The sequence below is a fragment of the Equus asinus genome, chromosome 13 (genome assembly GCF_041296235.1).
Source record: "Equus asinus isolate D_3611 breed Donkey chromosome 13, EquAss-T2T_v2, whole genome shotgun sequence".
In the NCBI taxonomy this organism is placed as follows: domain Eukaryota; kingdom Metazoa; phylum Chordata; class Mammalia; order Perissodactyla; family Equidae; genus Equus; species Equus asinus.
In genome coordinates this window covers 55,878,531-55,900,513 of record NC_091802.1, presented here as the reverse complement: position 1 = coordinate 55,900,513, position 21,983 = coordinate 55,878,531, and the positions used below count along the sequence as shown (strand labels likewise).

Sequence of the window (21,983 nt, the reverse complement as noted above, 5' to 3'; positions counted from 1 at the left end):
TTTAGGGAAGCCCTGATCCCAGAAGTGGGTGGCCTCTTAGCAGAGCTCCATCGGTGACATCTCCTACAGGTCAAGAAAATCAGAGGAAAACAGCAGGGCACATTGGGACCCTGACCCACCTTGAACAGCCCCAAGGAGCTCTCTCTCCCTGGGAGGCAGCCCCCGAAAACAACAGTTAACGTTCCCGGACCACTATGTCTAGCACTTGAATGATCTAATTCCATGTAATCCTTGTAACAGGCCAAACAGGCACAGGGTCACCCAGCTCCTAAACAGCTAATCTGGATTTGAACCCCCACCAATCAGCACATCCTGCAGGGGTCCCTGGATCCCTGCGGGGAAGAACATCATGGTGCTCCACTTCCTGCAGTCCACCTTCCGGGGCAGAGGGAAGCTTGGGCATGGAGGCCAAGGGCCTAGATCAAAGCAGAAGTGAGAGGCTAATTACCCCAAAACAGCTGCAGAGGCTGCAGATTGCTAGGTGGCCGCAGAGCTAATAAACCACGTTGTGTTCCTCCCATTCACAGGCCAGCTCTGGCCTTCTCAGGCACCAGCCCCTTGGGGAAGCCCTGTGGAGCTTCTGGGACCCTCCCCGTGATCTCAGGTGACAGGTCACTCTGGCTTCGGGGGCCTTGGGAGCAAGTGTGGGGTTGGGGTAGTCAAATGCCAACCCTGGCATATTCTCCCAGGCACCTCTGCCCACTCACCCAGGCCTGGAGCCTGCCAGAAGGAATTGTGTATCTGCCTGCAAGGAAAGCTGCCTTTTCCTTTGGGGACAATTTGAGGAGAGAAGGAACAGCCATGGCCTGTGGCCCCAGGGCCCCAAGGGACCTGCCTTCACAGGAGCATTATTACACCTTGCAGTTTCCTTCCATCTTTCCATCTCTAAGACTCCTCAACAACCCTGCAAGGAGATAGGCAGGGCAGACTGTTTTAGCCCCATTTTACAGGTGGGGAAACTGAGGCTAGAAGAGGCGGAGTGACTTGCAGAGGTCACACAGCCAGTAAGAGACTTGGGACAAAGAGTCCTGATTCCTGGGCATCCCACTGCCCTTTCCCAGGAAAACTCTCTAATCAGACCCCATTTCTAAGGTCAGATTCCCATGAGGCATTGCAGGCAATACCAAGTAAGCACCTTAATCCAGGTAAAGGCAACCCAAACGCCCCCAGACCCAGCCTGCGGTGAGGTTGATAACATCGTGCCCGCCATAAACACCTGGTCCTGTCTCCACTCTCTCTTACCTTGTTAAACTGGAAGAGGTCCCGCTTGAGCCTCTCACGTGCAGGGTCGTGTCCCGGCCTCAGGAACCGCCTCATCTTGCTTCCTTTGCAGCTCCCTAGAGAAAGGGGAGGAGCTGTTGATCACTGAGGTGAGGCAGACACCAGGCCCCACCCGCCCTGCCACCCAATCAACGCTTGGCCAAGCCCAGGCAGCCATGAGCCTCTGTCTACAAGCCCAGCAGGTGGCTGCCCCTCGGCCAGGCCAGCTCCACCATCCACCACCCCATGCACCCTTGCTCCACTGGCAGTGTGTGGGTCCCTGAGAGGAAACAGGAGGGACCTCTGTACCTGGAGGCCTGGGGCTGGTTAATGCTCTAACGCTTGCTCCTGGCCATCCATGGCCTTATAAAGCCAGCGGGGGAAGCTGGGGGAGGAAGCCATTTCGCCTGGCTTTATAGGAGCAAGGAGGCCAGAGGCCCTGAGGTTAATTAGCTTAATTGTTAACCTGTTTTCTAAAAAACCATAAAACTCTGGCTAAACAGAAAGGGAAACTTCACAAGCCTCTCCCAAGAGCCGGCTGGAAGGTGGGAATGCAAAGGCTGTCCATCTGGGCAACCAGACCAGAACCCAAATGGAGGCAGCGGAGAGGCCCCCACAAATCCAGGCCAGGATCCAACAGAAATCTCTCGGGGAGTCAGCACACCTGGGCTGACTCTACCTTCTAACTTCAGGGAAGGCTGTCAAGGGACTCCGGCTTGGGCTGCTGCCGCCAGCCACAGCCGTCAGGAACCCCAGTGGATGAGTGTGCAGAGAACGCAGTCAGGGGATGCTGGTCCATCCCACCCCATGCTCGAGGGCCACAGTGGAGCTCGGTCCACTCTACGAGGCTGCTGGGGTCTCTGCAGCCACAGCCCTAGCCCCAGGCTTCCTGGCCTGATGGGGTGCGCTCAGAAAGCCTCCCTTTCCTATGGGGCCAGGTGGAGGCTAATCAAGAGAAGAAATCTATTCCCAATAAAGAAACTAGCTCAAGACTCAAAAACTGTCTGCTCACCGTACAATGCATTCCCAATCCAAGGGAAACTATTTCTGGATCATCCTTGGGGGAAGGGGGAAGGATCATCTGTGTTCCAGCTTCTGGCTTCCGGCAGTAGCACCTCAGCCTCCCACTGACCACAGGACACCAAGGCCTGTCTTTGAAAACGCAGGGGCTCGGGCCCACCTCAGAAATGACAGTTCATTTGCATTATACAGGGAAGGAAGCAGGGCCCGTCCCGGCCTGGAGGAGCTTACTCTGGGGTCAGGGCAGGTAAAGGCAGGACAGTCCCACATGCTGAGTGCTCTCATGGAGAGGCACAAGGGGGCACCTAGTCCAGCTGTGGAGGGTGTCCTATGGGAGAAGAAGGAATTTAAGCTGAGACCTAAGGATGCCCTGAAGTTTCTGGCTTCTTGGGAGGCCACAAAAATTACCCACCAGGCCGAACTTGGCACATAAAGGACCCTGTGTGGTCAAAGACTGGGGGCTCCCTTGAGGCATGTGCATGTGGCGGGGGGATGTCTTCTGGCAGAGCAATGGAGGGCTTGCCAAGCTGGGAGGGGGTCACCCCACTCCACAGAGACACACATCCCGGCAGAGAGAGACACACTGGGGCAATCTAAATACCACCTCAGCTGGGAACAGGCGGGGACCAGCCCTCAGAGGGCCTTTACCTTCTGGGGAAACTGAAACGCCTGCCACTTGTGGGGGAGGAAGGAGTGGATATGAGGGGTTTGTGTCCTTACATCTTGGAGGAGCCAGAGCAGGGCACCCCACTTGCCCACGGAACGGCAGGTAGTCAGGAAACTCCCTGGTTCCCTCTTGACCTCGGGCCCCGTAGAGGGTTCAGGGAACAAACACAGGAAAGTTCTGGAGGCTCCTGGGACTAGGAGTGAAAACAGACTCCCGAGCCTGCAGGGACCAACCTCAGCCTCCTGGACAAACAGCTGAGCCACAGGCCTCACATTCCAGCAGTGGGGGAGGGCCAAGCTCATAATCGGCTGTTCCGGGCTCCTGGGGGGCTTGCTCTCCCTGCCTGGGCCTAGGTCACTGGGTCATAAGTCAGAGGAAGCTGGGAGTGACGCCCTGAAGGAGGAGGAGAGGGGCCTGTGGACCCCAGGGAGAGGCCAACCTGGGCTCTGCCCTGCAGGACCCCTGCAGGTGCAGGGTGGGGACAAGAGGGCACAGGGTCATCTGTATCAAGGACCCACACAGGCTCAAGGGCGACACTGCAGTCCTGGGGGAGGAGGTGTGAGTAGGAAGGAAGGAGACAGGATGTGGAGGTGGGTGGGAGATACCCACTCAGGAGGGCAGGGAGGGCACTCCATGCACCCAAATGCCCCCTGGAGTGCCGGCTTCGTACCAGGCACTGTACCTGCCCCTTGCGTGTTATTCTTATTACTTTTTAAACATTTTGCTCAAGTAACCTGTACTCTTTGTAGAAAAAGCAAACAATCCAGAGCAGAAAATCCTCCCTAAATCCCCCCACCCAGGGGTGGGCAGAGAGGCGTGATGGGACACATCCTGACCCCTCCTTTCCTTTGCACTTCCCTGTGTGCTTGTGAGCGAGCGATGTTCGTTCACCTTCTGCAAGCTTCCCTGGCAGGCGAGTGGAACATCCTCGCTTGGCAGACGAGGAAACGAAGACCACAGAGATTGGGCAACTCGTCCAAGGTCACCAAGGAGGAACTGGCAGAACTCAGATTTGACCCCAGGTCTGGCAAATACCCAAATCTAAGGTCTCTCAGAGGCAGCAAAGAATGAATGGTGACAGGACAGAGGATGGCTAATCACACCCCTGCAGTTAAAAGGCGCAGATACTCACAGACACACACTCCCACATGCCTTCAACTTGGAGCCAACCAAGCAGTTTGGGGCCTGGGGCCTGGCTGCTGCTTGAGTGGTGTTGGCGAGGTCCAGCTGGACAGGGCTGGGCGGCCTAGCACGGACCTGCCGCTTTATTCCACAGGGGGCTGAGACCCCACTGGTGTGGCGTGATGGAGCCAGGATCAAGGTGGGGCAGCCACAGCATCTGCTCTTCAGTGCAGCTCCCAATACAGAAATAACCACCCGGGTCTAGGCATAAAAAAGCTCCATCCTTTGTTGAAGGGGTGACAGGTGTGGGCCGGGCTGGACTCACCTCCAGGCAAATCCTCAGCTCCACTCACCCCAGACATGCAGATTCTCTGTGGAGAGGATTCAGGATCCCGGGCCTGGAGCTTCCTGGTATGGAACACATTCTACCTATTCAGTCCACTCCTGGGGGTGGGGAGGTGGGCAGGGGACATAAGAGAAAGAGCCCAGGGCTCCGTACCAACAGCCAGGGCTCAACCACCACAGCTCAGCTCCTCCAGGCTGGATGGCCTCCCAAGATAGTTCTGCCAGGCCCAGCAAGCTCATCTGTGAAGGTGGATGCACTCCCTCCCGCATAGGTCTGCTGGGAGGAGTACAAGCAGTGCTACAGGGCTTGGCACGGAGCAGACCCTCTCCTAGGACTGGGGATACAGCAGTGACAGACAGACAGACAAGATCCCTATTTCACCAAGCTACATCCTCGCAGGGGAGAGAATGATGACTCACAAGTACACAAATCAGTCAGCAAGATGGTTTCAGATAGAGATCAGGGCTGACAAGGAAATAAAGGAAGATACTACGGTAGAGAACCCAGGGTTCAGTGGTGGGAAGGCCTGGGTGACCGTTCTGAGCCGGGACCCATGCATTCACTGTCCCCTCAGGGCCTGGGATGCTTTTCCTCCAGATCCTCACATGCCTCTCTCCTTCACCTCTACTCAACTCTCCCTCCCCTGACATTTTCTTTCCTGCTTCCTGGCTTTGCTGTGTTCCTTAGCACTAGTCATGACGGAACAGTTCACTTACTAATCTTGCTTATTACCTGTGCAACCTCCACAAGGGTAAGTTTTCTTACTCTTACTCAGGGACTTCCACCCTTTTTCACCACGGCACCCCAAGCGCACAGGGAATGAATGAACAGAGGTGGTGACATCTCCACCCAGACCTGAATGAAAGGAAGTGGTCAGATATGGGGGCAGGGCGTGTCAGACAGACGAGCAAGCCTGCGTGTTCCAGGAGGATGAAGAGGGCGGAGGGGCTGAGGGCAGGGCTGAGTGCAGGCAGCAAGGAGCAATGAAGTGGGTCAGAAAGGGGGCGCCTGGTGGGCCACAGCAAAGAGCTTCGGTTTGCCCCCACTGGGAACCCAGTGATAATCCTGAGCAGAGGCCTGATGTGGTCTGCCCTCCCCTCCCCCCTGCCTTGTCCCCCTCTGCTTGGCCCTATGTGGGCTGGTCCATCCCTCAGCATTTGACTGCACCTTATGCTTGACCCTTAGAAATGCCATGGACACCTGTGGGCACCCATCTAGCTCCACGAAGGTTCTCACCAGCCTTGTTGGCTAGTCATTAAGCCAATGGGAAAAATCAGAAGGAACTTAAGTGGCCAATGACAAGGGGCAGGTGAAGTGTGCTTGATGCCATGAAGGAAGGCACACAGTCATTAAAAGGGTAGAAGACTAATGACATGGAAGCCTATGTACAATGTACCCAACAGTCATGCAGAATCTATTAAAAATATTTACACAATAGACAACAGACTGGAAGGGTTATGGGATTAGCTGTGAGTTTTCTTCTTTTGGTTTATCTCCCTCCCAGGCAGAGTAGATAAGACGATCACATGGGAGAAGGGGTGAGGGGGCCCTAAGCACACAGCAGGCACTCAGTCCTACTGGTGGGATGGCTCCTGCTCTCTCGGGAGCTGGGTTCTCTCCAGCCACGTTAACCTGAATAGGGGAGAGGTTCCGGCTAGAGAACCAGCTGTGTGACCCTGGGCTTCAGAGTCCCGGGTAAAAGGACATTACTACTTTGCAGGCTATGACCTTGTGGGACCGTCATGAATGATGCCACGAGGGATGTGGTAGAAGAGAAAAGTTCAGAAGCCCCCAAGCTGAGGAGACCCCCAAGTCTGATGCCAAGAGGGTCTGGGGCAAAGTCACTGGGGATGTAAGGAGCTCCAAGGGTCCTGCACTGGGGATGCCACCTGGCTCGAGCACGACCCCTGAGAGAGGGACTTCCTAAGAAGAAGCACCTTCTCCGTTCCCCCAACTTCTAAAGATTGCCCAACCTCGGTCTCTGTCCTGCCCATCGCGCCCTCTGTCTGAGACCAAACTCTGAGCTGCCCTCTCTGCTCTGCCCTGCTCTCTGTTCCCTTGGGGGCAGGCACTCAGGGTTTAGGGACGGAAGCTTGCTGACCTGTGGCTGACCCTTACTTGTTTTCCACAGGTCTGTGCCTTGTGTGAGGAATCAGCCTGCGACTTCCCCGTGGGCAGCTGACCTGGTGATTTTCTTCCCTTCTCACTGCTCCAATCACCCATCACTGCTGCTGGCCAGTGGAACATTCCCGGGCCTAGGATGGGGCCCCCTACACCCACATGCCCACCCTGGAAAAAAACAGAAGAGCTGTCTACTTGGCAACAGGCCAGCAAATTCACATCCCATTTTTCCTTCCCATCCGCTGCCCAGACCCTGTGGCTGGGATACACGTTGACCCTACCCCAACCCCTGCATCTCAGGAGCTCAGTCAAGAGACCAGTGGAGGCAGAGGAGGAGTAACTGCATGGGAGTGGGCTTGTCTTGGGCCTCCTGCTCTAAGTAGCAGATCTGATTGTGCCCCAGGGAGGTAGAAGGGAGTTCCTAGACCAGACTGCTCCTCCCACAATGGCACTGTTTGGAGTGCCTGGGCTAATTTGTCTCCATGACACTAACGCTTGGCCAAGCTGAGCCAGCCCGTCTGTCCTGCAGGTGTGTGATAGGCCAGTCCCCAGAAGGTCCCTCAGTAGCCTGAGGAGTTGCACTGATCTGCTGGGAGAGGCTATAGCCAGCAGCAGAAGCCTGGACACCTTCAGCCCAAGACAGAGAAGGCTCCTGAAACTACACTCAGGACTTGCCCGTGTTTGTGCTCTCCAGAAGCACACACAGCGTGAGGTTGCGTCCCAAGCTCTCCTCTCATCTCCCCTCTGCTCGTGTTCCCCGGAGCCTGCCGCTGCTTAAGAAGCTGCCCTTCCTTCCCCGACATCCTGTGTGAGGGCTGTGTGTGGCTGTGGCCTCCCAGCTGACGGGTGTGAGCACGCCCCTGCACCTCTTACTGAGGGGAGTGCTGGGGCAGGGCTCTAAGCGACTGGAGCAGCTGCTGACCCCTCCAGCATCTGTTCGTGCCAACTCAGATGCTCAAGGCTGCTTTGCAAGCGCCCATGTTGCCCTGGGAAACCCAATCTCCCAGAGGCACCAGGCAGGCCTCCGGCCAGCAGCTTAGCAACCAAACCTTGGCTGAAAGTGCACCTCTTTGGAGGTGGGACTAAGAGAACACAGACAGAGAAGGGGCGGGAACCAGAGACCTGTCGTCACTGCTGTTCTTAGGCAACAAAAGGGATCGAGAGTGAACTATGGCCAGATCCTACTTTAAGCACTTTACACGCATCATCTCATGTAATTCTTACAGTTACCTATGAAACAACCAATTCCGAAAGCTATCAAGCCCAAGCAGCTAGTAAGAGTCCAAGTCCCAATCTGACCTCCAACCTGACTGCAGAACCTTCTGCTCAGTTCGAGCCTCTCTCCCAGGACAAAGGGGCTGGCCAACAGTAGGCTGAATGGGACCACCTGGGGTCAGCAGCCAGACCTTGACATTACCCTCCCTGGTTGGCTTCAGGTCAGTTGCCAACCCCCCCACCCCACCCCCATCGATCCTATGGAGCCACAAGCTAGTAGCACAACCTTGGGAGGGCCCTCCAGCCACACCCGAAGCTCCTCCTACCGGGCTTCCCTCACTAGGCCATGAGAAAGGGGTGGCAAGAGGATGGGGTGTGAAGTGGGAATACATGCATCCCCGCCAACACATCCCCATTCTAGGGGCCTCAGTCCCCTTCTGCAACCCAACACCAGACTCTCTCCAGGAAAGTGATAGATTGGATGTGGTCAGGCACCAAGAAAAGCAAAGCCATTCTGGGAGAAGGCAGACAGCTTGCCTAGGGTGGAGGTGGATAGGCTGTCTGGTTCATCCATTCTACGCCACCCTCAAAATTTGCCTCAAAACTTGAACAGCTGACCCAACAAGCTTCCAGAAGATGTCAGCTCCAGCAGCAAGGGACCATGCTTATCCTGCACATGGTTGTATCCCCAGGGCTTAGTGCCCTGACACATAGGAGGCACTCAAATTTTATTTAAAGAACTCCCTCACCTCCTGGAAGTCTGCCCTCAAACGTGACCTTCTTGTCAAGGCCCAACCTGACCATCTCTTAAAGTTGCAACCTGCCCCCCACCAGAGGGGTCCCAATCCCCTGCTTTAGTTCTTACTCTGTGTCACCTTTAACATATTATTTATTACTTACACATATTTTCTGTCACTCATGCTTCCCATCCTTTAGAATGTGAGTCCTGTGATGCCAGAGAGCTTTGCTTTGTGTATGGATTATGCCTGGTGTCTAAACCATGCTGGGCACACAGGGGCACCAGTTAATACTTGTTGAATGATTGAATGAACAGCTAGGATTGAATGGGGACCATTCAAACCAGGCAAATGTCTTCTCCATTTGGGAGCCACTGACTGACCCCTAAGAGCACTGGGTTGGGCCCCACAGGGTCCCTCAGGGAACTTCCCTATCCTGTTCTCAAGTTTCCGGCCAAGGCCAGGGTCATGTGAACATCATGCCTGGCATCCTGCTGGGGGTACCTTATGGGCCCCTGCCTCAGCCTGAGGTGCCACGACACCCAGCTCCTTGGTAAGGAGAATCCAAGAATAACATTATTTACTCAAGTCCTGTGCCCAGATGATCCTCTCATCAAACCCTGGGAACACTGAGTCAGGAGTCTTGAGAGAAGACTCCAGTGTGCTGAATTCCTGAAGGGGAGAGTCAGGTCCCTAGCAGCTTCCCTGTCCCCACGCCCAGAGCAGCCTCTCCTAGCTCAAGAATTCACGGTGGTTCCTAGGAAGGGGAAGGAGCGGGGTGACTCTTCAAAGTACCAGTTTCCTCTGAGAAGCAGGGTGGGGAGGGGAGATCACCCCAAAGGGAGCTGGGCGAAGCCCCATGGTGACAGGCACAGGAAGGAGAGGGTCTCCTGGGGAAACCTGGGGACCCAGGGCTGGAAAAGGACAAGCAGTACCGGTGGCCCCACTGAGGGACATCCATCTCCTGCCCTATAGCCCACTTCTCCCTGCAAACTGCTACCGAACAGGGGAAAACAAAGTTGCCAAACAGACCTGGCACGCCTCGACCCAGGAGTGGCCCTGATAGGGATACCGCCTGAGCGAGATAAGAAGACTTCTCAGAGCAGAGTACTCAGGATAAGTAAGTCCGGGTGGCCAGTGCTGTTCCAGCAGCCAACCTAGGAGCAGGGATCATCGACTGGCCTCTTGGGCCTCCACCCTGGCCTCTAACTCAGGTGTCTCAACGGCTGCCTCTGACATATCTGGAAGGGCCAGGAAGGCTGAGTAACCCTTCAGGAAATCCCATATTGCTCCTGGAGTCTCCTGCCCGGGATGCTCAGTGTCTCCAATGGGTAGACAGCAGGTCAAAGACCGATGGCAAAGGCTCCAAACTTCCCAGCTCTCTGTACCACTTTCTCTCTCTCTTTTTTTTTTTTTTGAGGAAGATTAGCCCTGAGCTAACATCCGCTGCCAATCCTTCCCTTTTTTGCTGAGGAAGACTGGCCCTGAGCTAACATCCGTGCCCATCTTCCTCTACTTTATATGTGGGGCACCTGCCACAGCATGGCCTGACAAGTGGTGTGTAGGTCTGTACCCAGGATCTGAACTGGCAACTCCCGGCTGCTGAAGCGGAACTTGTGAACTTAACCACTGCGCCACCAGGCTGGCCCCTCTGCACCACTTTCCCTATGGGAGAGGCTCCTGGGGCCGGAAGTCCTGGTAGGAAAGGGCACCCCTTTCCTAAACGAGGTTGAAAGGAAGCACTATGGAGTTCCCAGAACATTTCCTTAATGACAGCAGAGCCGCACAGGAATGTGCTCCCCCACAAGAGGGTGCAGAATGTATACAGCCAAGGGGCTGGCCCCGTGGCCGAGTGGTTAAGTTCGCGGGCTCCGCTGCAGGCGGCCAGTGTTTCGTTGGTTCGAATCCTGGGCGCGGACATGGCACTGCTCATCAAACCACGCTGAGGCAGCGTCCCACATGCCACAACTAGAAGGACCCACAACGAAGAATATACAACTATGTACCGGGGGGCTTTGGGGAGAAAAAGGAAAAAATAAAATCTTAAAAAAAAAAAAAAAAGAATGTATACAGCCAAGCCATCCCCTGAGCAGAAAGCAGAGCAGATTCGATTCTACGCCCTCCCCCTGCCCCAGGAAAGGCCCCCAGCTGGGGCCTGGCCACCAGGCCTCATTCTTGGCTCTCCCAAGGAGCAGAGAAGTACCAAGGGCCCCTGGAACACAAGGTGAGGTTAGGAGAGGCCCCTGTCCTCTACCTCTGACCCCCCTACTCCCAGGGAGCAACGTCCTTGTTTTCTAAGTTCTGACTTCCAGAGGCTTTTTTAAAAATCATGACCTCTCGGCTGATTTCTGGTCAGAGAAGCCAAATTCCCTCACAACCCATCAGGCACATCCAAAAGGCCCAGACATCTGCCCCAAAGCCCCAAAGTGACCATGCTTCTTATGCTTCACAGGGAAGAAGCTCACCCACACCTGGTGCCAGCTGGCCATGGGCCAGGCCACACGTGTTCGTGACATTTTCCATCCTCCTGTCAACATCTGTAAGAAAAGGCTCATTGAGGCTTGGCATGGTTAAGTGACTGAGCCAAGGTCATGTAGCAAGAAATCAGCAAGGTCCGATTCAAAGCTACACCTGACGTCTAGAAAGACACTAAAACTTAACGAACACTATGTCTGAGGAAAAAGACTGTGAGGCCAGAGGGACAAGTGTTTCCCTCTTATTTTATACTTTCTAAAATGTTCCATTTTCCCTGCTATGGCTTCTATTATAACCTTTTATGTTTCTTAAACCAACAAGGGTCATCTTGCATTATAGGCCTTTTTTTTTTTTCTCAATGCAATTCTGTTTTAAAAAGTTACTAAGTTATTAAAATTACATCAGTCTGCCACCAAAGGAGACATTCCATCTCCCCAAAAAAAGAGTAGGGATGAAGAATGACCTCAAACCCTGGAAACACTGTCCACGGACCCCACGGAGACTGGCCCAGTCTAACTTCAGAAAAGAGGAGCGAGCCCTGGTCAGAGTCCCCAGAGCTGGGTTTGAGTCCTGACTGTCATAAGTGAGCACTGTGGGCAAGAAAACCAAATCCAAATTCCCCGTCCATAAAATAAAGAAGTTGGACCATGGGCCGGCCTGGTGTTCCTGGTTTCAGAACCCAGGTGCAGACCTACACACCACTCATCAAGCCTTGCTGTGGCGGCAGCCCACATACAAAATAGAGGAAGCCTGGCACAAATGTTAGCTCAGGGCCAATTTTCCTCACCAAAAAAAATAATTTGGACCATATCTCCCAGGACCTTTTCCATGCCTCAGCTCACACAGAACCAGACTGTCTTCCTCAAGAAGACTTCTGACCTTGGCTTCCCCTGGGCTGGGCCACAGCTCTTCTACACTGCCGCCCTGTTCTTCCCACCTGGGGTTTCCTGTCTCCCTGACACACCCATTCCCTCCCGGTTCCCCTCCTCTGCAGCCAAACAGGACCTTCAGTTGTAAACTCTGCAGAGAGGGTCCCCAGAGGTCAGGTTAAGCCGCCCTGCATCTGGCACATGGATCCCCATGGGAAGGGGTGCTGAGTCTAAGCCCTGCCTGCCTCACGCAAAGCTCACCCGTCTCAGGTGAGAGCCTCAGGGGGCCAGACCACAGCTCTCCTGTGTACAGACAATTCTCCCCACAGCCAAAGGTCAGTGTGTCCACCAACCGTCCAGCAGGAGCAAACCAAGAGCAAACTCTGCACACTTTCTTGGCAAGACAGAATTTTCCACTCCTCGCCAAGTCCCAGCGTACCACAACGCAACCCCACCCCTCTCGTCGTGGAAAACAGACGTCTCCGTACCGTACCCTAAGGTGTCCGAAGCCGCCCGAAGCGGAGAAAGGCCCCGAGACCGAAATTCCCCCCGCGGGCTTCCTGCGTCCGGGGATTAGGAGGCACAAAGGGCCAGCAGGGAGAGGGCCCAGATGGCAGGGGCAGGGACTAAGCCGCCGAGGTAACGCGCTCCGGCCCCTGCTCGCTGAGAGAGAGCCACTGGAGACGTGCGCCGCCGGGATCCCCGGCCAGGCGCCTTGCACGTGAGGCCGGAGGCCCAGGGATCCCATCGCCGCCCGCAGTGACCCCCGCACCCAGCCGGGCCGAGCACCTGTTTCCTTGCTCCTCAAAACCAACACTATTGTGCAAGCCCGAAACTCCCATTCTGCAATCACGGGTGGAGCCGGCCGAGAAAAGTTCTCAGCGGCACTCTCCACAGGTGTCTTTCTCCCAGACGAGCGGAGCGACGGGATCTAGGGCGGCGGGCGGATCTGGGCGCAGCCCTCCCCGACCGACCCGGGGAAGCCGGGAGTCCTGGCCCTCCCCTGCCTCTCCGCCCCGAGTGGCGGGAGTCCCGAGGGGCGGGCCCCGGCCCGAGCCTCACCTGGAACCCCAGGCCGGCCCCCGCCCGAGGCCTCGGCGTCCCTCGGCGCCCGCCGCCGGCTCCCCTCAGTCCGCCGCCGGCCCACGGGCTGCTGGGCGGCCGTCTCCTTCCTGCTCACCTCCGGCGCGGCGAGCGGGGGGCGGAGCCGCCTCTATTTACATAAAGGGCGAGTCGATCCTGGCTGCGGAACCCCGAGCGCCGGGCCCCAGCGGCCGGCCCCCGGGCCTGGCCCCGCCCCGGCCGCGCCCCCCGCCGACCGGGCCGGGGCGCAGCGCGGGCGCCGCGCTCGGGCCAATCCGCGGCCCAGAGGAGCGAGGGGGCGGGGCCGCGGCCCGCGTGAACAGGCACGAGGCGCTGCCGGCCCGCCCCCGGCCTCACCTGCGCGCACCTGGCCACAGGACGGCGCGCCGCGCCCAGTGTCCCGCCGCTTCCCGGAGAAGTAAATAGTTCCCGGAACGCGCGGGGGCCTAGGGCCACCTCCGAGGCTGACTGCAGAGAGGAGCCGTCCCTCCCACAACTCGGCTCCGGGCTGCCAAGGGAGGGGCATAGCCCCTCGGGCTCTTCCTGAGAGCGCTCAACCCAATCAGAGGGTGACGGGCGGACACAGGGCCAGCTTTCGGGGCTTAAGAGCGAGGTGGCATGGGACCGAGGCGTCGCTGCGAGGAGCCTCCCCTCGGACGAGCCCCAAGCCTGGAACCCCCTCCTCCGAGGCGCTGCTGAGGCAGGCAGGCGCCCGAGGCCACAAGGGACAGCGACAGCGACTGGAGTTTTTAGCGCCAGGGAGAGGGTTGGAGCGACGAGAGGCGGGAGCGGAAGGGGCGCGGAGGACCGGCCCGAGGCTCGGGGCGTGAATGGCGCGTTCCGCCGCACAGCTCCAAGCGACTAGGGTTCCAGCCACTCCGACTTGGCTCCTCTCGGGCACTCTTCAACTCGGACCCTGCTTCGTTCAAGGAAGGACCGATGGAGTGCGGGCCTCGCTCCTCGGACTACCCTTTCAGAAAGCCAAGATGACTAGAGGTCTGTGACTTCCATCCCCTCCGGCGCAGGCCCTGAGAAAGGTGCGGGATCTCGTTCCTGCCCTCCCGCGGGCTTCTCTTAGGTCCCGCACCAGAGAAAGCAGCGCTCTCTGTAGGTGGGCAAAGCAGGGGTGAGGGCCTGGGAGCCAATTTCGCGGACAACCGGATGTGGGGCTGGGGAACTTGTTCAGTATTGCGAGCCAGCAGAAAAGGCATCTATCTTTTAATGGCTTTGGCTTTATTGCATGAAGCAGGCACCCTCTCATTTAAAGGCACAGAGTCCTCTCTTCTGCCCCACCTCTCTGAGTCTCTGAAATCTAGTGCTGAGTTCCAGAAGGATCACTGCAAGGCAGCAATCTCAGGCCTGGGGCTTGGAAGCACTGCGGCAGCCAGGTGTAGGGCAGAGCTTCGCTCTCCTGCAAGCATCAGACACCCAGGGCCACGGCCCAGACTGGCCCCTGCAGCTACAGGCCAGAGTCTGGGTGTAGGAGGCAGCTGAGATGGTCCCTGAGAGTAGATTAGTCCAGGTCCCCCAGAGCAGGCCCCAGGTCCTGCCAGAAGTGCACGGTCAGTGTTCCAGATCCCTGGGCAGAGTGAAGTCCCTGAAGCTGTAAAAGGAGATGTCTCCATGATCCACCAGGGCAAAGATCAGAGGAACATCCCCACTCTGGTAGGACAATCGCTTGAGAGTGCAGAGGTCTGGGACTGGCTCATCAAACCTGCAGGGATAAAGGTTAGACTGAGACCCAGACATAGGCCCCCATTAGCTGTGAGACCCCAGTCCTCTCAGGCTCCCACGGAAGGGAGACTGAGACAGGAGTTGGGGTACAAGAAGTCTGGCCCCTGGGCTCTCCTGGGTAAGGGGACTAGGAAGAGTGAGATTCTCACCACTCTCAGCCTGTAAATCCCTCCAATTCACACCCTTCTGCTGGGTGAGCTGGGACTAAAGTGGCACAGGAGAGAGACTACCCAAAAATGCCAGGAATGAGAGCTGAGGACTGGGAGGTTTGGGTTCCCATAGCACTAACTGGCTGTGTGGCCACAGGTCGGTCACATAATCTCTCTGGACCTTAGGTTCCTCTCAGGGATTGGCAATGGGCCAGGGGTGTGGAGAGGGGGAACACTTGGTTCACAAGAGGACTAGGAGCAGTGTAGGAACAGCACTTGCTGGTCTCATACCCACTAATGCACATCCGGGCATGGGGCTTGCCAGGGTTATTCTTTCGGAAGGAGGCCACAGCGTCGGCCTGGTAAACATCAAAGCTGATCTCCAAGCCCCCAGCCTTCTCCAGCAGCCTGAGGACAGAGTGAGAAACCTTAGGAAGCAGGGACTTTCCTCCTCTATCTTTTCTTTCCACGCCACTCTTTCCCTCCCCTGAACTGAGGTCCTGCTGTGACGTGCCACTTGAGGGGCAGTGAGGGGTTTGGCTGGGCTGCCTAACTCAGAACATTAGGATAATCCATCTTTTGTCTCCTGCTCCTCCCTCTCCCCTAGACACACATGAATATTAGCCAGGATCCCTGGAATGACTCCCCAGTTCATGCCCAACTTAAGGAGTCAAATCCCAGCTGCCAGCCTACTGTACTGTGGAGGCGGCACTACCTGGAAACTCACCGGGCACCGCCATCAGCAAGGTGTGTCATCTGCAGCACAGAGATCTGCTGAAGGACTGTGGCTACAAGGACAGTGAGAATAAGGCCTTGGGGAGGGGAGTCAGCCATCTACAGACTCCCGACATTTCTGAATCTGCCATCTAGTTTAGGATTGTCAGATTTGGCAGATTTTGTTTAGTATATGCATATCCCATGCAATATTAGGATTGTCAGATTTGGCAGATTTTGTTTAGCATATGCGTATCCCATGCAATATTTGGAACATACTTACACTAAAAAAATTAGTTGTTTTTTTATCTGAAATATAAATGTAACCTATCCGACAACCCAAATCTAGATACTTACAATCTACCATGCTCCCATAGGTATTCTAAGTAGTTCTGAATCCCCTAACACCATTCTTGCCCTGAGTTCCCTGTTCTTAACATGCAGGCCATACCGCAAGGCTTCCTTTTATTTGGCCACCATATCACCTCCCTGTTCCCCTGTAACAGAGTCGGGAGAACAGGGGACCACAGCTAGTCGGTGGCGGAGCCACCCAGAGGCATTTGTTTATGATTTTAAGAATGTGACCATAGTTTTCGTTCCTCCTCGCCTCTCCTCAGGCACTAACTCGCCAACTCTAAACCTTCCCACATGAGTCCTTCTGCAGTTCCCAGAACGGACTGCCCTTGTGGGTTCCACTCCACTGGACAGCTCTCTCCTCCCCATCTTTCTTAAGCCTCAAGCAGTCATGGTTAATCTGTGCCCCTTTCAAAGTCTCGTGATTCCTCAGCTGCCAGTGGCCTGTGGGGCTGTGGCAGGGTGATGGGGTACCTGGGGAGTCTGCCTGGCCAGGACTCAGCAAGGGAGTGACAGGCTGGTCCCACAGGTGTGGGGGGCGGCTCTGGGTCTTCTGCAGGTGCCGCCTCTGCAGCAGCTGCTTGTACTCCCACCAGCTAGAGCAGCGCTGCACCTCGGGATCCGAGTTTACATCCTCCCGGAAGTGCTGGGCCTCTGCCTGTTGCTCCCGTTCCCGCCTGGAGAGCTTCTCCTTCCGCTGGTTCAGCTTCTGGCACCAGGACTTGGTGTCTGTCTCCCGCCCAGTGATGTTGGCGGGGAGCAGCTCTGGGGCTGGGGCAGGCAGGAGGGTGTGGCGACTATCTGAAGCCATGTTGGGGAAGGAGATCTGCTCAAAGTTCCAGCGTGGCTTACAAGCCCCCTGGACCCCATTCTCTACTTTGCCACTCTCGTTTCTGCACCCCACCCCCTCCCTGGTCAGGACAGAGCAGGGCTCCGGGGACCCCAGAAGCTGAAAAGGGCCTGCTGGGCCCTTTACAGGGCTTGACTCCCGGGGTTTCTCCTCTGGGCATCGGCTGTTCTGGTTGCGGGGAGGTGGGCTGGAGGCTGCCAGTCTCTCGAGTGTCCCATCCACCCCCTGCAGGGGGTTCTCCAGGGCCTTGGGCTTCTTATTAATGGACCTGAGGGGCATGGGAGGAAATGCAGCACATCTGCTCCTGATTGCTGAGGTGCACATGTCCCACCTGTGCCCTACTGCCTCCCAGAGCCTACACAGCAGCTGCCCAAGCCCAGCTCTTACACCCATGCATTCTCCAAGGTCCCAAACACCAGCACTCCCTCAATAGCTCTGCTCCCCAGAACTCCCTGGGGAGTGGCAATGTGGGCATTACCGAGAGCTGGCGCTCCTCTTCCTCTTGCCATGCCAATCTGCCAAGTGCTGGGCACTGCCATCCAAGTTCAGCTGCCTCTCGTAAGGTGACAAGATCGAGCTGTGGGGTGAGAATGGGGCAGGCAACTGATCTGCCTCCTCAGCCTGGTGCTCCCAGTGGAATTGGTGAGGGACTGGCCCAGAAGACAAGTCAGTGGGCTAGGGTCAGAGCCACACCCAAGGGCGGAGGCCTCAGAGAGATCTGCACTTGGGGTACATGGAGGCAGCCACATGGGCGTGCCCATGAGTCTTTGCTAGGCCTCTGGGTCTCACCAATGGCACCTCTGAACAGAGGCTCACTGGAACCAGGGCTCTGGCAGAGCCAGCAATAAATGATTAACACGGGTGAGAAAAATCAAGAGGACTAGAAAACTTAGAAAATACAAAAAAATAAAAATGAAAATAAAAGCCATGGATACCACTGTAACATTTTTGTTTCTTATAAACACACATACTGTCTTCTCTTTGTATGTTTTTTTGTATCAGAAGTGATGTTGTACTAACATACTGCTGTGTGATCTTTTTTTTTCCACTCAATAACCTATTACAGACATGGCCCCTTACCACTACAGCATTCTTCCCTGCCACAATTTTCTTATGGCGTTAAAGCTGCACTGTCCAATATGGTGGCCACCAGACACAAGGGGCTATTTAAGTTAAATTTAAATCCATTAAAATTAAATAAAATTAAAAATTCAGTCCCACAGTTACACAAGCCACATATATTGGACAGCACCGACAAAGAACATTTTTATCACTACAGAAAGTCCGGTTGGACAGTGCTGCCCTAAGGGATACACTCTAATTTGTGTGACCATGCCTTCCAAATTGGACTCATAGGATGTTTCCAAGTTCACTGATTTTACAGAGTGATGGTGTTTTGTGAAAGCTCAGAGCAGGGGCCGGGGCAGGTGGGGCAGTGACTTTGCTCTCTGCTCCTCCTCAGCAATGAGCACAGGGCCTGGCACCCAGTAAACATTGTTCAACGAATGAATATGAATGAACATTCTCACAGGTGAACTCACCCACACATCTCTGCCTATCTCCTTGGGATATATTCCACTTTCAGGAATTAAAGGATGTGCCTGTTTTAGAGCTTTCATGACACACTGTGAAGCTGCAGAGGCTGTACCCGTCTACTCCAAGTCTGAAGGTCTCTGTGGCTCTTAGCAATGCTGGATGACTCATGATCTTCAGAGGCCCCAGAAGGAAAGAACATCTATCCCAGTAACAGGGATGTGACACCTGACTCAACTGTTAATCCCTCACTCAGTCCTTCATTTGTGCGTGCACTCAACAAATCTGCTCGCACACCTACTAAGTGCCAGGCACTGTTCCGTATTGCATCTCCATGCTCACGGTGAGCTGTAGGTGCTCAATCGTTATCTGTGGAGTGAACAGGCTGAAGATGGGTCTCAATTAGATAACCCAGGATAAGGTGAAATGACCCAGATTCATCCCAACATGCCTCTCAATAGAGCAATTCCAGCAGAGGCCCTCAGTCCATGTCCAGGGAGCTCCAGCTCCAGCTAAGGATTCCAGGTAAGGAGAGGCCACTTCCCACTTTGGGGCCAGTCAGCCAGCTCCCAGGGCTAGAGCAAATGGGAGGGAAATGGGATAGGGATTTACCTTGGTTGGAATCGTCGAACCACATAGCCCAGTCTCTTCAGGTGGCTGAAGACCTCAGAAGAAAAAAAAGTAAAAGTCAGACGTCTAAATAGTTTCTTCAGACAGAAGTCAATGCCCACGCCCCCTCCCCTGCCCCTCCTGCACACCCCCCGATTCCAAACCCTGGGACTGGTTAGACCACACTCCATTATAAACACTCTCCCCAAACTAAGAGCTCAGTATGAATCCCCATCTCAGTTATGTTACTGTGGGCACAAATGACATTTAGTGGTTTCTTGATTTAAAAACAAATCCAAAAAAGCTGATAGCTGATGGACAAGGAAAAGAACTATACCCCAGAACATTTTCATACCAAAGCAGACAAAAGTGAAGCTCCAGACTACAATATGGACAAGATGGGAGAGAGTGGTAGACATCCCCTCTCGCCCACCCCTCCACAGATATGAGTGGGATGGGAGTGGTCTTTGGTAAAGAGTCACATGTTCATCCATGTGTCCCTGTTTCCATATCAGATGTCAGAGAGACGTGTACAGGAATGTCTCCCATCTTGCTTGATCTCTCAGCAGCCTCCAACATAGCCGACCACTTCTTCCTTGAAAGACCTTCTCTGGGCATCTGTGCCGCCACCTCTCCCTGTTCTTCTCCTGCGTTACTCCTCAGTCTATTTCTGGTTCCTTATCTTCCCCCTGAGCCCCTCACGTTGGAGTGCACCAGGTTCATTTGCTTGCTCACTTATATTTATTATCCAACTCCAAGATGTAAACACCGTGACAGCAGAGCCCTTCGCTGTCTTGTATCCCCAGCACATGGCTCTGTGTCTAGCACCTCGTAGGTTCTTGTAAATATTCATCGACTCAGCAGATGGGTGGCTCCTCTCTTGCGAGAAAGTGGCAGATACCTGGTACTGCAGGAAAGTCACAGTGTCCTCGGTCAGCAGCAGCTGGTAGGCCTCCTGGATAGACAGTGGCAGGTCTTGGTGGAAGAGCTGGATGGAACCCTGGAAGTGGGGCCAACAGCTCAACTTGTAAGCCCTCCCTGCAGTGGCACAGCCAATGAGGCAACTTCCCCGCTCTAATATCTGCGGCAACCTCACCCCAGCATCACAGCAAGAATATGGCCAACCAGGAAGGGGAGGGGAACAACACTAACATGGACTGGAATCCCTGCTCCCTGCAGGGTATCCTTGTCTACTTCTCTGGAAGGAAGGTTACACGCTCCCTGAATACAGCTGTGTATACTTTTTCTCCAGTAAACACATGTCCTTCTGCCCACACAACCCAGCTATCCCACTACTGGCTATTTATCCAAAGAACCTGAAATCAACAATTCAAAGAGACTTACACACCCCAATGTTCACTGCAGCATTATTCACAATAGCCAAGATGTGGAAGCAACCCAAGTGCCCATGACTGATGATTGGATAAAGAAGATGTGGCATATATATAGACACAATAGAATACTACTCAGCCATAAAAAAAGACAAAATCATCCCATTTGCAACAACATGGACGGACCTTGAGGGTATTATGTCAAGTGAAATAAGCCAGACAGAGAAATACAAACACCGAACAATTTCACACCTATGTGGACGATCAATACATGGTCAAGGAGAACAGATTAGTGGTTACCAGAGGGGAAGGGAGTTGGAGGTTGGGTATAAGGAGTAAGGGAGCACATATATACCGTGACTGACAAGTAATAATGAACAACTGAAATTTCACAATGTTATAAACTATTATGACCTCAATAATTTTTTTTAAATGTTAAAAAAACAAAAAAACACTAGTTTCTTGGTCCCAACCCTTTTCCCACCCTCCCAGAGCCTCACTCACACACTCCAGCAGATACAAAGCCTCTTCGGGGTGAAGCCGCTGCCGGCCCTGCTCTGAGAAGCCCATGGTCTGCCAGAATTTACCCTGCGTGGGACCCAGACCAAATGTCACAAAACAGCCAAGAAGGCAGAGAAGGCCAGCCCCCTGTCCCTGAGCCCCACTGCTCACCGCGGGAGACTTCAACTCCACGAAGCCCTCTTCCGGTCTCCACTCGGCGGTCACCAAGCTGCCCCTGGCGAAGAGTGAGGAGGGCTCCGTCTGTCCACCCGAGAAGTCTATGGGGTCCGGCCGCCCAGCCGCCCCGGCCCCGCCCCTGCCCTGCCCGGCCCGGCCCGGCCCGGCCCGCCCCGCTCACAGGCGCTCCACGCGCTCCTCGGCCAGCAGCTGCCAGAGCTCCTCGCGGCACAGGCGCAGCCGCTCGGCCTGGGCCGCCGAGCCGTCGGGGAGGAAGTCTTTGGGGCCATGAGAGCGCTGGGGGAGCTTCTGGGACCGCGAGCGGGCGGCGAGGAGCTCCCGGGCGCTGGGGAAGGAGGAGAGGCGGGGTCAGCACCCTGCGGTCTGGGCCGCCCGGCTGGGCCCCGGCCGCCGTCCCTTCACCGCGACCCCCGCGCCCCCCGCGCCGCGCCGCACCTGAGCACGCGCCCGGCGGGAACCTCCACGGCGGCGGGCTCAGCTCCGGGCTCCATCGGGCAGCCCTCCGCGTCTGCGCGCGCGCGCTCGCCGCCCTGCCCCGCCCACCGCCGCAGCTCCGCGGGGCCCTAGCGCCCGGGGATCCGGCCTCGGTTTGTCTCCGGATCCGCCCCGCCCGCTTTCCGCCTTCCTGGCTGTCCTGGGTCCTAGTGCCTCCCAGCAAACATGTGCCTCGATTCTAGGGGCAGAGTTTGCACGTTTCTGGATTTGCGGGAGCTCCCCTCTCCTGTCCCCAGCCCTCCACTGGGATCCTCCCTAATAAAACTTGAGGAACCCGGCGTCTGAAAGTGTAGTAAGAATAGTCAAAGGCGTGACCCTCCCCTCCGCAGCCCTGGGCCGCTTTAGTCCCCACCACCCAGGCTGGACAAGGAGGGAAGGCGAGGGGGCTTAAAGGGAGAGTGGTGGGTTCTCAAATTCCAGCTTTGCAAACTTAAGGCCACCGGGGGCTGTCAGGTGCAGTCTGGGGAGATTCAGAGTTCCTTCAGGGTCTTCCGTTGGGCCCCTTCCAGGGGGCTTGGAAGCCAGGTTTCGAGGGCCGGGGGTAGGAGGCGCTGTCCGGCCCACGACGGTGCTGAAGCGCCTCCCCAGTCCTGTATTAGC

The 21,983-nt window shown here is 55.6% G+C and overlaps 2 protein-coding genes across 8 annotated transcripts in view; both read right to left on the bottom strand.

Moving 5' to 3' along the window:
- Positions 1-13,027, bottom strand: part of LLGL2 (LLGL scribble cell polarity complex component 2) — a 36,287-nt gene extending 23,260 nt beyond the window's left edge. For 3 of the 6 annotated variants that reach the window (XR_011493940.1, XM_014839823.3, XM_070483623.1), the window contains exons 1-2: positions 12,895-13,027; positions 1,243-1,337 (exon numbers count right to left, since the gene is read on the bottom strand). Coding sequence is in view for 5 of the 6 variants with exons in the window: in XM_014839823.3 (XP_014695309.1) it covers positions 1,243-1,317 (75 nt within the window). In the remaining variant the exon portion in view is untranslated. Of the gene's footprint in view, positions 1-1,242; positions 1,338-2,272; positions 2,441-12,621; positions 12,790-12,894 lie in introns of those variants that run through there. The other 3 variants (XM_070483626.1, XM_070483627.1, XM_070483624.1) reach the window with 3 other exon arrangements.
- A 1,100-nt stretch (positions 13,028-14,127) lies between these two features.
- On the bottom strand, positions 14,128-21,491 carry TSEN54 (tRNA splicing endonuclease subunit 54). 2 transcript variants are annotated; one of them, XM_014839828.3, is made up of 11 exons: positions 21,324-21,491; positions 21,049-21,213; positions 20,862-20,925; positions 20,694-20,777; positions 19,760-19,858; positions 18,862-18,914; positions 17,195-17,293; positions 16,341-16,984; positions 15,526-15,586; positions 15,090-15,206; positions 14,128-14,629 (listed from the first exon to the last, which is right to left on the bottom strand). In XM_014839828.3, the coding sequence occupies exons 1-11, from the start codon at positions 21,377-21,379 to the stop codon at positions 14,479-14,481; spliced, it is 1,593 nt and encodes a 530-aa protein (XP_014695314.1). In that variant the 5' UTR covers positions 21,380-21,491; the 3' UTR covers positions 14,128-14,478. The 2 variants fall into 2 exon arrangements, with proteins under 2 accessions (XP_014695314.1, XP_044601373.1); XM_044745438.1 differs by lacking the exon at positions 15,526-15,586 and having other exon boundaries at positions 21,324-21,481.
- Positions 21,492-21,983: the final 492 nt, after the last annotated feature.